Below are 21,364 nucleotides of genomic sequence, written 5' to 3'. Positions count from 1 at the left end.
AAAGGAATACATGTACTTTTTCCCATGTCTTGATCTGATACTATGCCAAAGGTGACACACAGCATCCCTGGAACACGGCCAGCTTCTGGGCAAAGAAAGGAGCCAGACGCTTTTCGGCTTATTAAGCAAAATGAATGAGTGTTTTAGCCAAGAGCACTGGGGCAAATTCCCTACAGAAACAGCACTGGATCCTCAAACGCCTGCGTAGGGCACAGGAGATACTGGTTTGAAGGCGGTTATGCAAAAACTCTCCCCTCTCCCTTCCCCAGGGTAAGTTTCGAGGCACTTCCCTTCCCACATCCGTGACTGAGACGCTGGATGCACGGCTGCCGCTGGACGTGTGACCGGGCCGGTGGCAGCGAGCGGCTCCGCCCAGCACCGGGCTCTGCCGGGGCTCCCCGACACGCGGGACTCTCAGCGCTGCCCCTGCAGCTCGGGACCCCCGGGTGCCGCCGCTCCGGAGCTGCGCGCCCGGGACACCGCGGGGAGCGGGGGTCCGCCTCAGCGCCCCGCTGCCCGCCCGGCCCCTCAGCCCGCCTCAGCGCCCCGCTGCCCGCCCGGCCCCTCAGCCCCCCGCACCTCCCCCGTGGGCAGGGGCCGGGCCGCCGCCACCCCCGGTGCGGGCTGCTGTCACACCCACCGCTCTGCCGCGCCGTGCTTTGCTCTGCCGTGCCGTCCTGTCCTGTCCTGTCCTGTCCCGTGCCGGGCTGTGCTGTTCCGTGCTCTCCCAGCGCAGCGGGCGCCGCCGCGCCGGCCGCTCCTTTCGAAAGCGCCAATCGGCGCCGGGGGCGGGGCCGTGCCCGCCGCACCTGGCCCAGAGCCGCGGAACCGCCCCGCTCCCCGGACAGCGGCCCCGGGCTGGGACACGGCCCCCGGGCTGGGACACCGCCTCCGAGCTGGGACATCGCCTTCGGCCTGGGACACGGCCCGGGGCTGGGACATCGCCTCCGAGCTGGGACACGGGCCCCAGGGCTGGGACACGGGCCCCAGGGCTGGGACACGGCCCCAGGGCTCGGACATGGCCCCAGGGCTCGGACATCGCCTCCGAGCTGGGACACGGGCCCCGGGCTCGGACACGGCCCCGACATGGGACATCGCCTCCGGGCTGGGACAGGGCCTCCGAGCTGATACACGGGCCCCGGGCTGGGACACGGCCCCCGGGCTGGGACATCGCCTTCGGGCTGGGACACGGCCCGCCTGCAGCCCCGGGCGCTGGGAGCCGAAGGGCAGCCGGCGTTGTGCCCGCAGCGCTCGGCACAGCGCTGCCCCCGTCGCTGGGAGCGGAGCCCGGCACCGAGTCCCCCCCAGCCCGGCGGCACCCGCACCTCCGCGCACAGCGTCCAGATACGCTTACCTGTCCCACGGGTGCTGCCGATGGCATTTTTGAGAGCTATTAAACACCAGCAGTCAAAGTAATAAAGTAAAATAAGCTGTGACGCACTTTCACAAAGTGAAGATACTCTATAATTTTTACTTCGAAATAATAATGCAATTGAAGTTACATGTTATATCATTAAAAGAGTTTTTGAGTGTATGTGGTTTTTCTCCATTACATAATTTTTCATTTTGTGAAGAAATAACATCTTGCACACCTTAACATGAACACATTTCAGAGTTAAAAGCTAATGACTATGACATTAACCATTTCAGCTGGTTTATTACTGTAACAATCTGGAATATATTCTTTGTCAGAGGCAAAGAACAAAAAAAGACTGCAATGAAAAATTATGAATGGAAACTTAAATTTCCCCATTTCTTTACAGAGGAACAGTTACTGCAATCAGCTTAATTGCAGCAGGAATTAATTGGGTTCCTCTGAAGAGCTGGTGGGCTCTTTCTGGTCAAGGGGTATAAATACAGAAAAAGTTATACTCACATGTGAGAGTCTGATAGCTATACAATATTCTGTGTATAGTGGGCAAAATGACTTTTATGAATCCATGGCATGTTTCTATAAAAATGCAGTAAAGAAAATATAATGCACCGTGGGAACTTCTCTATGAAAATAAGTGCTATGTGGTCCTTTAAAAAGATATTTCTCCTAAAATAAAATAAAGGCGTATCCATCACTGCACATCCCAGATCTCACAGAGGAGAGGTGTGAATTTGTGATCATTCACTCTCCAAGACATCAGCATCTCTGCGTGGTGATGGTTAAATGTCCGTAATTCTGTGAGACGGCCCAGAAGGCATGCAAAGTGTTGAGGGTTATCTGGGTGGTGAAGTTTGCAGACTTTTTGTAGAATATCCAGCAGTGGTTCTTGAAGCCTTTCCACAGAATCTCTGTCCTTTATGTATTGTCGATCTGATTATGGTTTTAAAGAAAAGAAGTGATTAGCAAATATACACTCTGATACATTGCAAATATTTACACTGATAAGTTAACATAAAAATATTCAAATATTTACACTGGCCACTGATATTCATACCTACAAAGAATTATTTTTTTCAAATTAATATGAAATAAAAATGTTTAATGCTCTATTTTTGCATAAACTTAGGGTTTTCATGTAAGCTTCCCACTTCTAGCTAGAGAAAATTTTTAACCTTCTTAAGAACTGAACTGTTTTAACTCTGCAACGTTTCACTGGAGTTCTGCCATCATCCCTCCATACTCTGGTTCTGCACCAGAATATGTCATAAAATGCATTTCAAAAGCTGAGCAACACCCTAAGATCTTGGAGGTGTAGTACTCCTGGGGAATTTAGCCAGAAGAGTGTAAAAGCAGGTCATCAGGGTTAAATCAGACATCTTCATCCTCAGATTAAATTTCCTTGTTAGAAAATACTTGTATTTTTATTTTGTTCATACGGAAACGTGTTTGAATACTTGGACTGGGAGGAGAAGAGAAGGATGGGATTTTTGGTGTAAAAAAATTTCCTGAGAGTGAACTCAAAGAGTGACTCAAAGAGTGATGGAAATGCTTCACCTTCCCATCTTTCATGAAACCTGGTTTGGAAACCTCCCAATAAATTCTGAAGACCTCCATTGCCACACTCTAAGTTATTCTAAGTTATAGGTTTCCCAATTCCCCTTTAAAATAAGTAGCATTCCACAGTGGTCAGTGATGATGTGCTTATGTAGCCACATTTGGGGTTTTCTGAAGGAGGAAGCCTGTTTTGCTAAGCAGTGAAGAGATACAAGTAATTTTTAAAATAACGTTATTTAAGCAGTTTCTTCCTTGTATTCAAAATCAAAGGGTGTAGCAGGACATTTGGAGTTTGCATTTCTGTGCTTTTTTTCTGGTTTAACAACTGAATATACAGAATGAGCATGCACATTGACTTACTCCATGCAGAATGTAAGTTTTTACAAATCTCACGTCTGCTCCTCATGCTTTCTTTCCAGAACCACTAATATTTAATTCTGGATGAGAAGTTACCTGGAGACAGGATAACTATGGCTGTGAGCAGTGCATATTCTTCCTGTGTCATCTTCAGCTCTCCAATGCTTTTATAAAAGTTAAACATGGGAGTTATGAATTCATCTGAGATACCTGTGAGAATGAAAAAAATTGTTATAATATGTCTTAATTATTGAAGCACTCTGGTTTATTGCTACACAGAAATGATTTAATATTTCATATTGACTGTCTTGGTGAGTTAAATCTACTACAGAAATCATGATGCAAGACAATTAGTTACAGAAGTGCAAGCACATCCTTGTTTTCCAGAGCAAACTAGACACAGGCAAACACTGGCAATTTCTTTTTGCATGGTTTCAAGGTCTTTCTTTCAAACAACTGATTTCACTCTGCAGGTTTGTCCATCTGGATCTTCAGGACAAGTCTCATAGGTGGTTTCCTTGTCTGCTGATAATCCTCATTAAGACGCAGACCCTGTGTTCCCTGTCTCTGCATTAGTTATGTGGAAATCTCTCAGGGTGTATGGTTTAATTCCAGCCCAACTCTACAGCCAACTGCCTTGGGCAGTTGCTTCAGTTGTCTCCATAAAGACATTTAATTACTCCTTTTATGTAGCCTGAAACTTTCATCAGGTCTAGGATTACCTGCAGTCCAAGATCAACTTGCATGCAACTACTACTACCTTAAAGCATAAAATAATGTGTTCTAAAATACAGAGCCAAAAATAGCTAAAATCCAGGCCTATTTAAGAATATGATCATGTGATTCACCATCAGCAGAAGCCTTTGGGGTTTCCAAACTAAGGCATGCCAATGAGACTACTTCTTGCTGACTTTGTCATCAGGTCACAATGTTCTTAGTTAGCCTTGAATTACAGATGTACTCCATCCTACTCTTTGGTGTAAAAGAGAAGTTCTGTGACATCAAAATTATTCCTCTTTTAAATGATATGTGAGTCACTCAGAGCAGACACTAAACTATTGACAGCAGCTGCTTGCAGCTCTGAAGCAGTGTAGACATCCAAAACAGTGGTTCTGCAGCAAGAACCTTTTGGCCTTCCTTGGCTGAAAGGATGAGAACCTCTTTGGCTCCCACAGATGAGGGCCACAGGATCTCTTGTAGATTTAGTCTTAATTTTGAGCTGTTCTAGGAGAAGTCTTTATAACTTCCTTTGGAAGCCATGTGAATTAATGCGGGTTTGAGTGCTGTGTACAGCACCAAGCTGAAGTCCAGGACTAGTGCGGTTTGGAGTGACCCCAGTAGGCAAAACTCAAACTGAAACTCAGCATGTGGAACTAAAGAAAGGAAACATGAAGTCACTTGACTCAACTATGAAACAGTCACATTTTGCTGTGACAGTGAATTTACTTCAAGCAGTGGAATAGTTATGTGTCCCAACAGTGAAGGAATGATCTTGTAGGGCGTGGTTTAATTTCATGGCTGAGTCATGTTTTTAAACACATGACATGAGCAACCCATGTTCACTTCAGACTACAAGCCACAAATCTTGTTCCCTTGATGAGTTCAATACTACTAAGTCAATTAAAGGGATATATATGATGTGGGTCAGCTTGTCCTGTAGAAGTTACTAACTCAGCTGGCCCTTCTTTCAGGGCAAACAATAGTCATACCATCTAATGTGCTGCGAGACTTATGCTGTTAGTCATCAGCATTAACTACTTAGAATTTTGAATACTTGTTATTGCTAACTTTTGGGGAACCCCCTGCCTCCCTCTTGGGTGGTTTGAAATGCCAAGGTTCCTTATAATACGTAAGTAGCACATATATACGGAACACCAAAGTCTTAAAGTTTGCATGAAAGTAGAAAAAAAAGAAGTGAAAAGCTGGGCCCTAAAGCAGAGCAAATTAATTCCTTTCATGGAAATGAGTAGCTCAGCGGCAACATGAGAAAAGTCTAAGACAAAGTTGATATTTTTAGAAGTCTCTGTGCAAGGTATTGTGCTGCTGGGCACAATCATCTTGACAGGAAACAAGAAATGGTAGGAAGTGGGCTGTGGCTGACTCCCATCATTTGTTTCTCATATTCATAAATTGAAGGTTTTTTCTCTTTTTTCTTTCGAAGGTCAGGCTATCTTTCAGCTGGACTGATTTATTGCTTTTGGTGACCCCAAACTCCTCAATTCCTATTGTCTGTATAGCAGAAGTAGGATGAAAATGGTGCTGGCAAACAGGATATGGAAAAGCTAATGAGGACCTAAATTCACATCCTCACTGCTCCAAACAATGCCTGAGGATGCAATGAAACAATCCCTGCCCAGACAGCTTCTAAGCTAACATTAAGTATGGAAGGGTAAAGCAAAAAATGAGTATAGATGTGAAAGCAAATGAAATTACTGCAGAGAACTCTGCATTAGTGTAGTGCAAACAAAGAAATATAACCATAGAGATGAAAGGGAATTATAAAGGGATGTTTGAGCAATGAAAGTGATTTACCACTTTTGCAAGGGAGAACAGAACTTCAAAATCTTTAAACTGATATATGTCACAAGACAATTATGAAAAAAAACCATGAAAAAGAAGCAATTTTGGCACTAGGATAATGAAACCTTTTCTCTTAGTAGTTTTTCTGTCATCCCACCTACGCTGAAGTTTCCCTGCTATTAGTTCATCTTCCTGCATGCACGTTACACAAATTGCTTTTCTGTCACAAGAGGGAGCTGTTTTCTAATGTGATTGTAAACGCTTCGGTTTGGATTTAATAAGCTCCAACCGAAAGAAAAAAAAACAACGAGGAAACACAGGAAACAGATGTTTATAGTTCTTGGGGTTTTTTTCCTAGCTACTGTATGAGATGTTGCCACTTCAGATTATCAGAACAAGAATTAAAAGTGATTTGGTGCTTGTAACTGGAAAGGCTGGAGAAGTGAGTTACATGATTTTCCCAAAGTCATTAATACAAGTTATAGCTCGAAAATGAAAAAAAAAAATCAAATAAATGAAATTATATTTCTGGCTTCATTGAGAACAGAAAAGTTAGTTCTGCCTTACCTTCTATATTTAGATCAGATGAGAGCCCTGCACAGTGCTGTCAGGCAGGCAGAGCTTCCTGGTCACTGCTAATAGTGCCTCCTTCCTAACTTTCTTCAAAAAGGTTTCAAAAACCTTGTTTCATGCAGCATTATGGCAGTAAGAACATGCTTATCCTTCACATGCCATTGGGCATCTTTCTGTGTTGAACAAATTCCTACCTAACCCAGCTCAGCCACCTGCAGAAGATGCTGCAGATCATTTGATTATTTTGTTGTGTTCATGCATGTCTGGCTGTAAATCCAAGTGTGGTCAGTGGGAAATACAGGCTTTACTGAGTGCAGCTTTGCAGCATCAAACTAGAGCAGATTTAAACCCATGAACATTATTCATTCAACATCCCTTACTTGCACAAGTTCATCCCCATCTGTAGTTCAAGGCACATTACTTTAGATCTTGTCTTTTTTAGACTTTTGTTGTTATGATTACTCTTTGAAGGTAAGATGACTGATACCTGATATCATTAGGTTTGCAGTTTCAGGCCATGAATAATTATCTGTTTAACATAATTCTGGAATATGTGTATTTACTGTGATATCAGGTCAGTATTGCCAGCTTTTTGAGGCAGCATTCTCTCGTCTACTTTGGCTGTGTTGCAAAACTGAATAATAAATCTATTGCAAAAAGAAAGCTTGAGAGGAAATGCTAATTAACAGTAACTAACACGGTGTTATTAATATAGATAGAGATCATTTTTTCTTTATAAACATTTAAACATTAGTGAATATGAAACCAAGGGTATATTAGTAGCTGCTTTATGCAAATAAAATATTCTAATTACTCACAAACTTACATTTTATCTTTCACATTGTTCTATCTACCAGAATTGTTTTTCATGCTGCTTATTAACTCTCCCTTCTGAGCTATTCAAATGCATAAATGGTGCTTTAAACACTGACCAAATTCACCCCTGTGATGCTGAGTGCCAAACCAGGGGAAAATCTAGCCAGGAGAGAAGACACACCAGAGCACAGGCACATTCTTTTCTGCCTACTGTTGTCTTATAGGGGTTAAATTGCCAACTTAAATGAGACTTAGCATGTGTTGAACAGAACTCACAACCAAGCACCAAACCCCCCTCTGCTTTAAAGCAATCTATAGGACCTCTGTTAAGTCATAATTGCAAGCAAAGAAACCTTAGTTTAAAAAAATCCCAACCAAACAAACAACAAACCCAGCCTGTAAGTAGGGTGCAAATGACCTTTCCACATACCCTCCCTTAGCAGTGGCCTGAGTCAAGAGTCAAGAGTCAAGAGAGAGATGTGGTCTGGCACACACTAGCAGCATCTGCAGTGCCTTGAGCTAGTCTTCATAGGCAGAGTCTAAAAATGCTTTTGGCCTGAAGAAACACACTTACGCAGAAGAAAAGAGATTGGGTTCCTAACATCTGTTTTGCTTTCATGGGTATAGATCTATTGTGTAGATATGATTTAAATAATTTTAGCAACTTTAATTGTGGTTCAGGTACCTAGAACTGGATGACTCAGTGTGGTAGATTGTGCAGGAAAGGTGTGTGGACAGAAAAGCTCTTTCCTGTATTTTGCAATTTAGAGTGGTCTAAATCTCTTAATGTTTTGGGCAGTGTGCCAGTTCTGCCTTGAGTCACAGGATGATGTGTCCTTCCACGAGGATGCACATGACCATTTGGAGGGTTAGACACTTTGGACACGTCAGGGAAGATCATTTTGTTTCTTTGCACAAAGCCCAGCACAAGGGGGGTTTGAAGCACCACTCTTGCTCAGCACTAATAACCAAATTATAAAAGACAAGGGCAATGGAAGTTATCCAGTATCCATGCTCCAATGTCAAACTTTGCTTTTGGTTGCAGGAGCCTCTTATCCAAATCAGTGGGAACTTTGTATCCCATATTCGATGGCAAGAGGTGGCCTCTTGCCAATGCTTTGAAAGTGCGGCTATTTCTTTTTTTATCTTGGATCTGAGTGTACTTCAGCACCTGTACCCCATCCAGGAAGGCAACAGTGTGTTTCACAATGTCAGAGGTCCTGCTGCCAACTTCAAATTTGGGTCCAGATTCTTCCCATTCTGTCAATATCAGTATTTTATTTCCCAATACTCAAATTCCTAGAACTGCTCTGTAGAGTAAAGTGACGAAATAAAAATCTCTGTCTTTTCATGACTACTGAAACCTGGTATCCTCAGCAAAACTACAAATACTCACAGAGGAAAATTTCTGTATCTCACCTCTGTTTTTTAAAAATAGTGTACTGCTCAATAATGGGGAGAATTTACTTTCAAAATAACAGAAAAACACCAAGCATTAAATTACTAGAATGTCAGCCTTTCCCAGAATGAGTCAATCACAATATGGTGTATGCATAGTGAAGCATCAAATAAGATGAGTAAATGGCAACAAATGTCAGTAACATTAAATTTAAAAAGTCTGTATTTCTCATTAAGTCTCAATATTAGGGTGTGTAGGAGAGGATTTCAGTCACAGGAGCACCTAATGCAAGAATTTTCCTAATGGCTTGCAGAGAGAGACCCTCAGGGCTCAAACAAAGGCATTCTCTGAGGTGCAGCAGGACTTGAGCAATATGCACAAGCTGAGAAATAAAAATATGCCTCATCAGCATGAGAATGAAAATGAATGCTGATAATGCTCAAAGGTCATCGCCAGCAGATCTCTGACTTCTTTATCAGGAAAAAAACCCCAAACATTCCATACAAGCAGAGCAGAGAAGACATAAATATTAATAGATGAGAGCAGCTTCAAAGTGGACATGGTGGCAGGTGACAGAATGCTGGACAGCTTGTGACTTTCAGGCAGAATCACCACCACCCTCCCTGATTTTATGGATACAGACATCAAAGCTTGACAATAGAACTTCTGTGACATTCAGACATTAGTCTTTACCTAAAAATATACAGACAGAAATTCTGACTAACAGCAATAATTTATGGCTGCTGGCATGACAATGTTTAGGACCTCACTAGGAGCCAGAAGTAATTGTGATGCTGTTTTTTCATTTGTTACCTATAATCTTGATTTTCAAACTCCCACTCAGCCATCACTGAATTTCTTCTGATGCTCTCTGTTGTCTTTGTATGTTTCAGTTTGCTGCATTTAGCCTTTTTTGTTTCTGTGTTCATTTGTTTGTTTTCCAGTGAGGCATATGGAAAAAGAAGAGTTTAATCTCTTCTGGCCATTCTTGTCTCTTGGACCAGTCTATAACATGATAATGGGCAGCTGCAGCTTTTAGTAGCATTTGTCCTTACTGGTTAAGACTGGAAAAGATTGTTTACATTTCTACTCTAATGTCACATTTGGTACAGGCTACCATGAAACCTAGAGCCCTGGTGTTGAGTTCTATGACATTTAGGGGTGTGAACTGCATAATATTTAATATTTTTAATATTGAATACTTGTAATATTTTATTTTACTATAATTTATATTACATATTATTGAAATAACATTGAAAGCTGTATCTGTAAACAATGATAACAGAAGAATTTGGATGCCTTTCTATCATTTTGTTTAAACTTTGACACATGAAAATAATGAGCATTTAAATTGCAAAAATAAGTTATTTTTATAGTAGATATTTTAAAACTATTTCAAAGTTTAATTTATTTAAAACTTAAATAGGTCCAGTAGCAGTAATTAAACTAGAAATGCAAAGATTTACAAGCTGCTTTTTTTATTGTCACAGCCCCATTAAATGCAGCAAAGGAAAATCTTTTAAAGTAGGTTTGAATTTGCACTAAGTAGAGAAATAAAATATATGAGTTCTTTTATTCTGGCTATTAATAGAAGGAAAAAATGCAGTCAGCAGCAGCAAGCTGGATAATACATTATCCTTTTGTAATACATGGGGGGGAAGTTCTAACATCAGAATTTCCTCTTATGTCTTCAACTTGATCCTGGCTTGAGGGAAGACATTTTAGAAAGCTTCTTCTAAGAGCAAGAAGTTACACATTTATATTTATACATGCACACAGGTTTAAAAAGTTATTGTGTTTCATTTCTTGGGAACTATTCAGCCCAGGTTTTTGTTCTAAGAGTTTGCTTTTAATTTAGCCTGGAGTTTTTCCCCACAGAAAAATAAAAGAATTGCAGGAAACAAACCACATTTGTTACTTGTCTTGAAATTTCTACACAAATTTCTTCGAAGTTGTTCTACACAAAATGTGTTTTTTTAAATCTGCAACATGACAGGTAAATAATACTGAGACAGAATACAATGCAGTATTCCAGGCAGTTGTATTATCATGAATTCAAGCACAAACTTGTAAAATATAATATTGCATCTCATCTGGATTCCATAGCTGCAGAAAATGAACAGAATATTTTTACATTATGACTAAGGAAAATTATTGGTGTGACATAAGAGCTTATGCAATGTTCTGGATTAAAGTATTTCTTGCTTTTGGGTTTGGTTGTTTTTTTGGTTTGTTTTTTTTTTTTTTTTTAATGAATACCTGAAACAAAGATTCATACTCATTGTATAGATTAGAGGAGTTTTGAGTAATCATGTTGCCATATGGATTCATTTATCCAAAGCCTATTTTTATCAAAAATTTGGGTTATAATCCAGTAAAAAAAATCTCTTAATGAAGACATTTGGATCTGTGACAACTCATTACAGTTTCCAGGAAACATATCTGGCCTTCTTGGCATACTTCTCTGCCTGCAGAACCTGGACCAGAAGTTAATAAAATCACTCTGGAAATCACTGTTTCCAGTCCATCAAATAGTACCCTCTTATAATAAATTAAAATGAAAGAAATAGAAAAAACTACTAATTATACATGAGTGTGCCAAGCCAAAATAAATACATATGTTCAGATAGTGAATTATTCTCAAGTTTTCTGAACCTTTTCAGTGGATCGACTGTGTAAATATTGGCTTAATTTTGCCTACATCAGTAGTAGTTTCTGAACTGAGTACAAGCCCATTCCCATGACTAATATTAAGGTTACATGTTCTTCTGTCTCTTCTCCTTCTGATCCTTAAAAAGGAAAGTCAGAAGGCAGAATCTATAGACTGACTCTCTCATTCAGAATTGCTGATCTCTTTGAATATTCATTAATAGGTATCTGAGGGTTGAATAAAACTTGCTGGTCAATACTGGAAAAGGCAAACATTCAGTATTGTATTGGTGGAGCACAAAGAATGCATAATAATGTACAACACAACTTCTGCTCTAAGGAACAAACAATATCTAGCCCCATTTGTCTTTTCATAATTATTACAATCTATGTCTAGAACCAGTGGAACTTATCAGAGTCACTGAGCTTTCAATGGACTTTAAGAAGAAAAAAAAACATACTCAAAACCTGCTGTATTTATAATTCTTCTATGTGTGATTCAATTTTACCAGAATAACCCTAAGAATAGGTGCTTGCCTTCAGTCATCTTCAGCAACATCCTAAAATATTTTTTTTTCTTTTCTGCTTATGGGGATTGTCTTTGAAAGCATAATTACCAATACTTTATGTGAACAATTTGAAATGGTAGTAGCTCTTCTTCATCATTCTTTCATTCTTTTCACTGGGGACATGCACTAGGTTTATTTGATGTAGCATTATTCATAAAAGTTGCAAGGTACTTGTAAGGAATCCTTTACCTTATGAACTTTAGACTCGAGGCTCAGTTAGATTTGTTCTAGTTAATGTAAAGAACATTCAGATAAATCTGTCTCAGTGCTACTAAACAATCCTACCAGCTTCCCAAGGGCCAAATGCTGACACAGAAGTGGAATGGTGTGGTTTGGTTTTGCCTCATTGAACAGGACACCTACCACTATTGCGGATTCTCTCTTCCAGAAGGACGGTGTGTCCCGAGGGAAGTTTCCTGCTGAAGATCTCAGCGGAGCGGAGGAACATGGCTTCTACTGCTGAGCCCTTCAGCAAAGCGATCTGGTCTTCATGATCAAGGGTTTGGAAGCCTGAGGACACATTAGAGACAAATCAGACAGCAACAGAAACAGCTCTCACTTCTTTCTGTCCTGCAGTTCCTGCGTGTGAGGTGCCACACATCTGCATAACCTCCATGCTGGCGTCAGTAGAGTTTCTAAGTGCTGCAGACATTCAAAACTGGACTTCAGCACATGACACTAAATTGAACCTTCCCAGATTTTATGAGGATTGCACACGTATTTCAGTGTTCATGGTATTTTAGAGGATCAGCAAAGGGTGGTGGTGCATAACCAATAGTGAGAATTTTGTCTAACCTGATGTTGCTTCATAACATCTTCTGTTGTGTTTCCACCAGAGCTCTCTACACTCCTTCCCCACTGCCATGCTGCTTTCAGTGTTACAGTGCACCTTCCTTAGTTAAAGGGACCTCTACCATATGCCCAGTGTTCAGTCTTGAGCTAACATGAATTTGAGAGTTAAAAAAATGCTAATAAACTCAGCTTTTCAGCGCTTGTCCATAACACACTATGCAAGGACCATAAATATTGGTGCCACCAACTAGAAAAATTTCTTATGTGGGACTCACAATTCAGTGGGTGTTAAAACCTAGAAGCATTTCTAGAAAAGCAACAAAGGGAATCAGGTAGAATCTAGCAAGTGTTAGTGGTAATTTAGAGGCAGACTAGTTGGCACTGCAGCAATATATAAAAATAAAATCTCTCTACAGACACAATCCCTTCTCTGGGCATTTTCTCTGTCAATAGCAAAAGGGTGCCACATCTTAGAGTAGCATAGTTTGGACAGTCTACTATTCTTCTGACCACAAAGCACCTTCTCTTTATTCAATACCTAAACAGTGTGTAGAAGGATCAGGCATTTTTAAATAGTCTTTAAAATATATGCAAAGCTTTCCAAAAGGCAACAGACAGACGTGCAAGCATTGCAATAACAAATATTTCCCCAACACCCTGGATGTACCTGGTAGTTTTTTAGTGAATTCCACAAGAACCTGCACATGACTGGTGGCCATTTCTGTTAAAATCAGAAAATTTCCTTCAGCACTGAACTCCTCATTCAACTGTTGAATCAAACCAAACAAAATCTGTTAATTTTCACTGATATTTCCTATTTAGGAGCATAAAATACAAGAACTATTGGACTGGACCAGGCAAGAGTTCTGCCAAACACTGTAATTTGTCTCCAATGTTGTCAAAACCAAGTATTTTGGAAGGCAGCATAAGAAATAGACAGTTTCTTTTACTCTAGAAAATATTTTCAAGATTCCAGGCTGGTGTCTTTACAAGCTTCTTTACAAAAGAAGCTTGACAGCAACTCAAACTCAAATCACTGCCTACACTGACAATGGAAAAAACAAAGCTCCAACCAGCAAAGGTTAGATTTGATCATAAGAGTCTTATTCTACAGTTGAAAAATTTTTCTTAACATTTAAGTTTCATAAAGATGTGGTCTAATTGTTGGGAAAGATTCTGCCCCACCTTGAGCATACTTAGAGTGTAAGCCCACAGTTTGCTCTACTTACTACACCTACTTATGCTGACTATAAATATTTTTTGCCTTGTAATCCTCAACTTCATTATCAGTGTTTCAAAAATGAATTTGTCGGTATACTTACTAGCTTTTTTGACACCTCCTGGGGTATTTGTTGTTTACTGTATGAATCCATAATATAATCAAGAAGTTTCTGCTGCTCTGGTGTAAATTCTACCTTCTCCTATACTGGCAAAAAAAAAAAAAAACCCATCATGAAATGTAGTCATAGTAATGATGTAGCATCTCCTGCTTTAGGCAAAAGCTATACATTCATTTTTCACCATTTGGAGACTAAGGAGATAAGAGGTTTCCTTGTCACTGAGGCTTTTACAGAAGTGTACAGAAGAGAGGTGTATAATGTTTTTAAACTGCATAGGTTCGTGTGGTTAACTATCAGAAATAAGGAAACGATTAGCAAATAACTAGGTATGTTCAAGTTTTAATGTCACACCTCAATGTATGTGATATTTGTACCACAGAAGAGATACTGCATGGACCTTACAGATGCTTTACAAGGTTTTGACTAAAAATATCAGAACTACATCTACACTCACGGTATTTCCTTGACTTAGCTGAAGAGAGAGTTTTAATCAACGCAGACAGCTCCAGAGGGTTTTCAATACCCTTTATTCACTGTACTAGATGCACTTAACAAAAATCACATCACCAGTAATGAGCTATTACAAGAATTCTCTTACCCTATATATTTTAGTTGTAGAAGTTACTTGTTTCACATCATGGCCTTCATTGTCTTCACTGACTGTCTGATCTGGGGGCTGTTTCACATTTTTCCGTAGCCTTTTTGACTTGCACTGTATCTCTGTTAAGAGACCTGGGACACATAAAGCAACACAAAGCAATTGGATTTATAAATGCCTGAGGCACTGAAGAGGTACTTAGACATGCCCATGGATGCCCTTTACACCAGCAACCCTCTTACCTGTGCAGATCATCTCCTGAATGTGTCATTATCTTTGGATGTGATCCTACTGAGACAAGCTAAGCACACACTATGAGTGGTCTACCCCACATGGAGCTTATCTGCAGGGCAAAACAGTTGGCTTTGCTGGCCCAGAATCCACACACTGAGAATGTCAGGGGTCTTGCTTTAGACCAGGTCTAATCAATTCTTACAGACAAAAAAGCCCATTAGTGCTGGAAGTATACTGTATTTGTTTCAGTTTCATAGAAGAGAAAAGCCTTTCCTGTGCTCCAAGACCTGAACCAAAGTGCAAAACATAGGAAAAACTGGAAGACTGTCATCAAAGTAATGCTCTTTTGCTCTGATCCAAAACAGTGCTGGAGGTGCAGCTGTTCTTACACGAAGGGCATTGGATATTTTCAATAATCCATAAGCAATATTAGGTCTGTTGTGCACAATTTTTGGAAAGAAAGCCCACACAGAAGAGGGGATCCCTGGGCTTTAGCCTATACTACCTTACTACACAGGTAGACCAAAGCTGAAAATGTAAACTCAGAAGTAACTCAGACTGGCAAAATACCTTTAAAATGTATTTAAGAAGTTATCCAGCTGGTCTTGTTATTTTACTTCTTGAATTTGTGGTATGGGATTTTTTCTTCTTTCTTTTTTTTTTTTTTTTTTTTGTTCTAGACTACATTTCAGTACTTTGAACCAGGAAGCAACCTTGTTTGGATGTCCTAAAAACTATCAATTTTCTTGTTCTAACAAAAGAAGGGAACAGTAAGTACCCTGCACAATCTGTGGAAGACAGTCAGAAATCACAAATGAACAAGTAAACACCTAAGTATTCATCTAAAAATAAACCTATTTATTTTAAGCATAGGACTTCCTTTTTTTCTCTTTCTTTCTTTCTTTCTTTCTTTCTTTCTTTCTTTCTTTCTTTCTTTCTTTCTCTCTCTCTTTCTCTCTTTCTCTCTATCTCTCTTTTTCTTTCTCTCTTTCTTTCTCTCTTTCTCTCTTTCTCCCTTTCTCTCCTTTCTTTCTTTTTCTTTCTTTCTTTCTTTCTTTCTTTCTTTCTTTCTTTCTTTCTTTCTTTCTTTCTTTCTTTCTTTTTCTTTCTTTCTTTCTTTATTTCTTTCTTTCTCTCTCTCTCTCTCTCTCTCTCTCTCTTTCTCTCTTTCTCTCTTTCTTTCTCTCTTTCTTTCTCTCTTTCTCTCTTTTCTCCTTTTTTTCTCTCAAGTCTCTCAAGTATTCTTCCCATTCTTCACCTTTAAAAATGCAGAGCAGTAAAAGAGGCCCATTCAGTGAGTATATGATGTGGAGGAAGATACCATGAAACCAGTGAATCTCGTTGTGAATGTTTTTAATTTCCTGTTTAAGCCCTATATAAAATGACCTACCTGAACTGCTGAGAGAAGAGGAAATTTACATGATTAAAATAAGACCTGCAAAGAATACCTTGAAAGGAGGGAATAGGAATGATAGAGATAATAATTGGTATTGAGCCATGTAATTTGTGGTGCCACACAGCACCATAAATTTCTTTTTCTAAATTATTCAGCGCATCCTTTGGTGCTGTTAATGGGCTTGTGCTGTTTTCCACCAGCTTAGGTTCTGGTCTATTGCCTTCCTAGGGAAAATTTGCTTTACATGTGCCTTAGGCATTAAGACAGAATTTCCTCATGCTTCTTGCTTTTAAGTATTACCTTATTCTGGTTCCATCTTATTCTGGCTCCATTTAAGTCATCTGAAAAACTTGTGTGTGAGACAGGACATCACTTTTTAGCTCAGAGATAGCTAGGTTTCAATGAGTATTAAATTCTAGGAAGAGTGGCAGAACCTGGGTCTTCCCTAGGTAGACATTTCACCCAAGAAACTTGCAGTTTAGATCCAAATGACAGCAAATGACTGAATTTGATGGGTAGTAATTTTGGTCTGTCTGTAGTTTGCACATAAAGGGCAGGAGAAAGATTGTTGAGTAGCTGTGCCATAAATATTTATAATACTTTAGCTCCTTGTTCAGACAGAAAAAAGAATCCACAGAGCTTGCAATTACAATCCTACAAAATGAGTAAGTGAAACAAAGTTCAAGGTAACCTTTTATTTCCTAGTCATATTTTTTCAAATAAATGCCCTATCCTACCAGAAGTTTCATGTTTTACTGTCCTAGATTGCCTGGAACAAAAAGCAATTATACAGCACACTCCTGCTTTAAAGCTATTAAATGGTGCCTTGCCAAACATCCTCATTGTAGTGCATTAGAGCACACTTATGGTTAAGTCATGAGCAACAAAAGATACCCCGTGTTTCCATTGCAGAGAGGGAGTCAAATGGCAGCAGCACCCACTGGCTTTTATTTCCCCTGTGCCAGCTTGTGAAAATGATAGGCCAGCATAAAAGTTTCATGTGGTCCCAGTCAGTATTATTTACGCTGACCTGGTTTTATTTTTTCAGCAGTGGGTTGTTGGGGTTTTTGCTGCACTGAGTGACTCATACTATCTTGAATCCTCAAAATTTTTCAGCAATGGAGCAGGGGTGAGATCCACAGGGGAATTATTTTCCTTTGACAATGCAGAATGCAATGGTTCTTCCATCAGAGTGGGGTCTGCTCATGTATTTATGTATTGCACAAGAATATGTCCTATCTCAGGATCTTTGCAGCCTGTTCAATTTGCAGAATGAAAGATTAATTACATTATGCTGGCAACACCTTCAAAATATTGATGGAGCTTATTGTTTCTCCTATAACCAACAGTTACTATAGCATCTTCTGATCAGATTGAAGGATAGAAATATATTAAAAATTCCAAGTAGATTAATTTCCTGTATGAACCTAAATTGATTTCACACATACGTGTATGCTAAAGTGACTGGAGCCATCAAGAGGAATAAATTGTAGTCTTATTCATGGAAGGCAAAAGAGCAGATGTTTGCAGAGTGTTTTCAGGAGCAGGCTTACAAAAATTGTGCAATAACTCAAAGAGGAGCTTTAAACATGTTCAAAGTTGTACTTCAATATCCCCATTGTTCTAAGTTATCCAGCTTGAAGCTCAATAAAGTTTATAAACTGTCAGTCTGAATAGAATATTTGTTTTACTATGCAACATTATTAAAATCCATTGGGCTCATTTCTGGGGACCTATGTGTCTATGAGTTCTACCTATGTGCCTGTAGCACCATGAGGAAAGCTAATGAGACTATAAAAAAGGGCCAGCCCTCACCCGGCTTTGCCTGATTGCTGGGTGAGGTCTGGGAACATACGTTTGGCAAGTCCACAGAGACTTCCTGCTAGCAACACTCCCGCTCTTTTCTTGAAATTGGCATTGTGTATGTGCCAAAACTTGGACTTGGCCAGCAAGAACTTGACTGGGGGAGCCCCAGAAAGAGGAGGAAAGAAAAGCGCCAGGACTTTCCTGCTCTGGCTTCCATAACACTGCAAAACCCTGACTCCTGGGGAGTCTCCCACAGACCCACTTCCCCTGCTCCTTCCCACTCAAGCAGACTAAGAGCTGTCATCCAGTGCAGGACTGGCTTTCCTTCACCATTTGCTCACCTCTTATGCCTTTACAACCCTGACCACCAGGTAAATCCCATTGCTTAAAAGTGCATTTGTCTTTCAACAGGATTTGATGCACAGGCACAGCATCTTCTTTCATACATCTTCCACCTGCCATCTGACATCTTTTATAACTTTGGCAAAACCAGACTACTCAAGCAAACGCAGTGTTTAATGCACCCTCTGACTGCATGATGCAAATACCTGTATACATACATTCAGCCAACATGCCCATCTGCTTGCATTTCCTTAGACGGCACTCCTGGCATTTTCTCCTCATGTACATGTCCATCTCACAGTTGCCTCCATTTTTACACTTGTATACTGCATTTTTTGTGATGCTTCTTCTGAAGAATCCTGCACAAAACAGCAGTGAAATAGATGAAAGAAAACACTCAGAAGCAAAGTCATCAAGGTGAAGTTCACCTCCATATGCACTGAAATGACGCATGTTCTGCCAGATCAACAATTTGTGTCAGTGCCTGGATGACTAAAATCTGGATACTTCTACTGACAACTGTATCCAAGTCATATAATTTAAAAAATGAGCCCAACACTAGACATTAGTCCAAAGTAAAGTCCTGTAACTGTGAATTTTGGGAAAATTCAAACCCAAATCTGAAACCTGCCCATAGCAGGCTGAGCACCAGCACTAGAGCCGTAGGGTGATGCCATACAAATAGCCAGTGAAAAAAAATGCCAGTCTGTTAAGTCTCTTGAGGTGCAGAATGTGCAGAATGTACAGAATGTGCAGAAAGAGAGATGAGTAATTCTTTACCCTTCTCCCTGCTCCTGGGAGCAACAGAAGCTCCACACACTGCTCTGCTCACCCACCCCCAAGTTTAATAGGGAAGCTGCACTGTATCTGCCTATTGTACACGTGGCCTCTGCCCCTGTTTGCAAGATCCTCCAGTCTTATTCACTAAGTATTGTCCACTTGATGAGTTAAATAGTCACCTAATTTCACCTGCACAGGTAGTTCTACTGGTATTGTCACTGTAGCACTCAAAAATTGCACAGTTATAGCTGCAAATAGCAACTGATACAAAAAATTGAGAGGACCCTTCCTAAGTCTGTCCAAATCTCCTATTTGGTTGCTGCCCATCTGTGAGAGCAGCACCGTGGGCAAAACATGGGGTAGACAAGATAATAAATGTGATTAAATAAGGGTCATCACAAAGCAACAGAATCTTTGCTGTCAAAGTTTCCTGAATTTTTAGTGTTAGTCACTGTCCCAATATAATCTTCTTACATTGCCCTTCACGTGGCAGAAACTATTTAGTACCAGCCACAGTGGGAATCAGTTTTCCTCCCCATGTGAGGGCAGGTTTCTGAAATAGACTCCTGGGAGCTTCTGCTGCCACATCACTGATTTATACTGTACTTCAAACTACAGCTCTATGTATATTTATATTAACCAGAGCTATTCAAAAAGCTTTTGCTTTCTTATCACCACTGTCTGGCACAATAAAACTATTGTTTTCCAACCTGACACTCCAATGCATTAAAAGAGGGACCAGATAAGAGCCAGTCTCCCATAATCAAATCATAGAGCACATTCAGTTGTGAATCTAAAGAATTGTCTGTGTGTCTGAAGAATTGTGCATTGTCAGATGACAATTTCCCAAATTTGCCCCATGGTTTTATAGTTGCCTAATCTCTTCCATGCACTGGTGTGTAGCAACCAGTAAAACAATTCCACTACCTGGTCACAAAAAATCTGGCATTTCTCTGAATCTTCAGTAATTCCTGCTTGAAATCTCTTCCATGCTGTGTGTTTTATTGGCTGCTCTTCAAACAAATACAGTTGACTGGCATCAGTCTCTTTTGAAATGCAGATTACTTAGAGCCTCCAGAAGCCCCAGGCATTATTTTTATTCGTCATTCACATGGTTTTAATACATTACCATTTACTGGTCAGGGAAGGAAAAAAAGCCTGGATTTAAGCTGTAAGTTCTCACTGTCAGTTAAAGGCAACTGCATCTGCTTTATAAAATTTATTGTTTTATTTGCAAATTTAAAATTTTATCGCTTATGATACATTAATTAGAAGTAAATGCTGAAAAGCTCCGCACAAATATTTATAACATTCTAAGACTGATTGATGACTTTATCACTTAACCTATTCACAAGGTGTGCATTTACTTCATGATGGAAGAAAGAAAAAAATTGATAAATAATTTTTTGAGAAATACAAGAAAGAAAAAGGAAAGAAAAAGGCAAAAATATGGATGCAAAAGCTAGGAACCAACAATATTCAAGCAGTCAAATACTTTCTCTTGAAAAGAAAGGTGAAATTATCTGAAATGAAAGGCAAAATAATTTTTTTCTTTTTGAACAGACTTCTTCATAACTAACTTGGAAATTAGCTTTTGGTATGAATAAAATTTCTGTAAATATTATTCACTACTAATTCAAAATGAATTTACATTGCCAGAAATGTGACTTTCTATAACAGGGGGAGTTTTACTAAAATTTAAAGGTAAGTCTGAAACAACATATGTTAAACTAACAAAGGGTTAGCAATCCCAAAAGCTGAAGGTTTTTCTGGCACAGTCTAATTTTTATCTGATCTTGCCAAATTACAAAAAGCTCATGTTGGCTGGAAATGTTGAATTTGCTTTGTTCTGAGATACTCATGAATATGATTAATTATGGTAGAGCTGCTCCAATGTTACTGATGCTGATTTTTTCTCATGGAAATTATGAAAGTTGAAGGAGGAAAGCTGTAAAAAGATTAGATGAAAGCTTTGGAAATATCTCTGTTTGGCATCCTGAAGGGTTTTAAATTTAAAAGTTTTTAAAATTCAGAGTTGCTAACAAAGCACCTGCTCTGCTCTGTCAGACCATCAAACCATCTTCTGGCATTCTTTTGCCCCATGCCCCCATGGTGGGTGTTAGTGTAAGGAGAAGATTAAAGAGGGACCCTTTTTGCAAGAAGAATTCTAGTCTGGTGTCAGACACATCAAGCAGCCCAGGAGTGGTTTGAATTCTGCAAAAACTCCTACTGCAAGCCTGCATGGAGGGGATGTGTAACTGGCT

General features: G+C 39.8%; 1 protein-coding gene across 3 annotated transcripts in view; it reads right to left on the bottom strand.

Annotated features, from left to right (window-relative positions):
- Window positions 1-2,066: 2,066 nt before the first annotated feature.
- NR1H4 (nuclear receptor subfamily 1 group H member 4) overlaps window positions 2,067-21,364 on the bottom strand; it is a 30,236-nt gene continuing 10,938 nt past the window's right edge. The window contains exons 3-9 of one of the 3 annotated variants that reach the window (XM_054278069.1): window positions 18,527-18,679; window positions 14,543-14,676; window positions 13,927-14,025; window positions 13,272-13,371; window positions 12,176-12,322; window positions 3,383-3,496; window positions 2,067-2,305 (exon numbers count right to left, since the gene is read on the bottom strand). In XM_054278069.1, coding sequence (XP_054134044.1) covers window positions 2,067-2,305; window positions 3,383-3,496; window positions 12,176-12,322; window positions 13,272-13,371; window positions 13,927-14,025; window positions 14,543-14,676; window positions 18,527-18,679 — 986 coding nt within the window. The remainder of the gene's footprint in view (window positions 2,306-3,382; window positions 3,497-12,175; window positions 12,323-13,271; window positions 13,372-13,926; window positions 14,026-14,542; window positions 14,677-18,526; window positions 18,680-21,364) is intronic. The other 2 variants (XM_054278077.1, XM_054278088.1) reach the window with 2 other exon arrangements.

The sequence above is a fragment of the Melozone crissalis genome, unplaced genomic scaffold (assembly GCF_028551555.1).
Source record: "Melozone crissalis strain CALT ecotype California unplaced genomic scaffold, PUWL_Pcris_2 ptg000004l_1, whole genome shotgun sequence".
NCBI lineage: Eukaryota > Metazoa > Chordata > Aves > Passeriformes > Passerellidae > Melozone > Melozone crissalis.
This window is presented reverse-complemented; position numbering and strand designations above follow the sequence as displayed.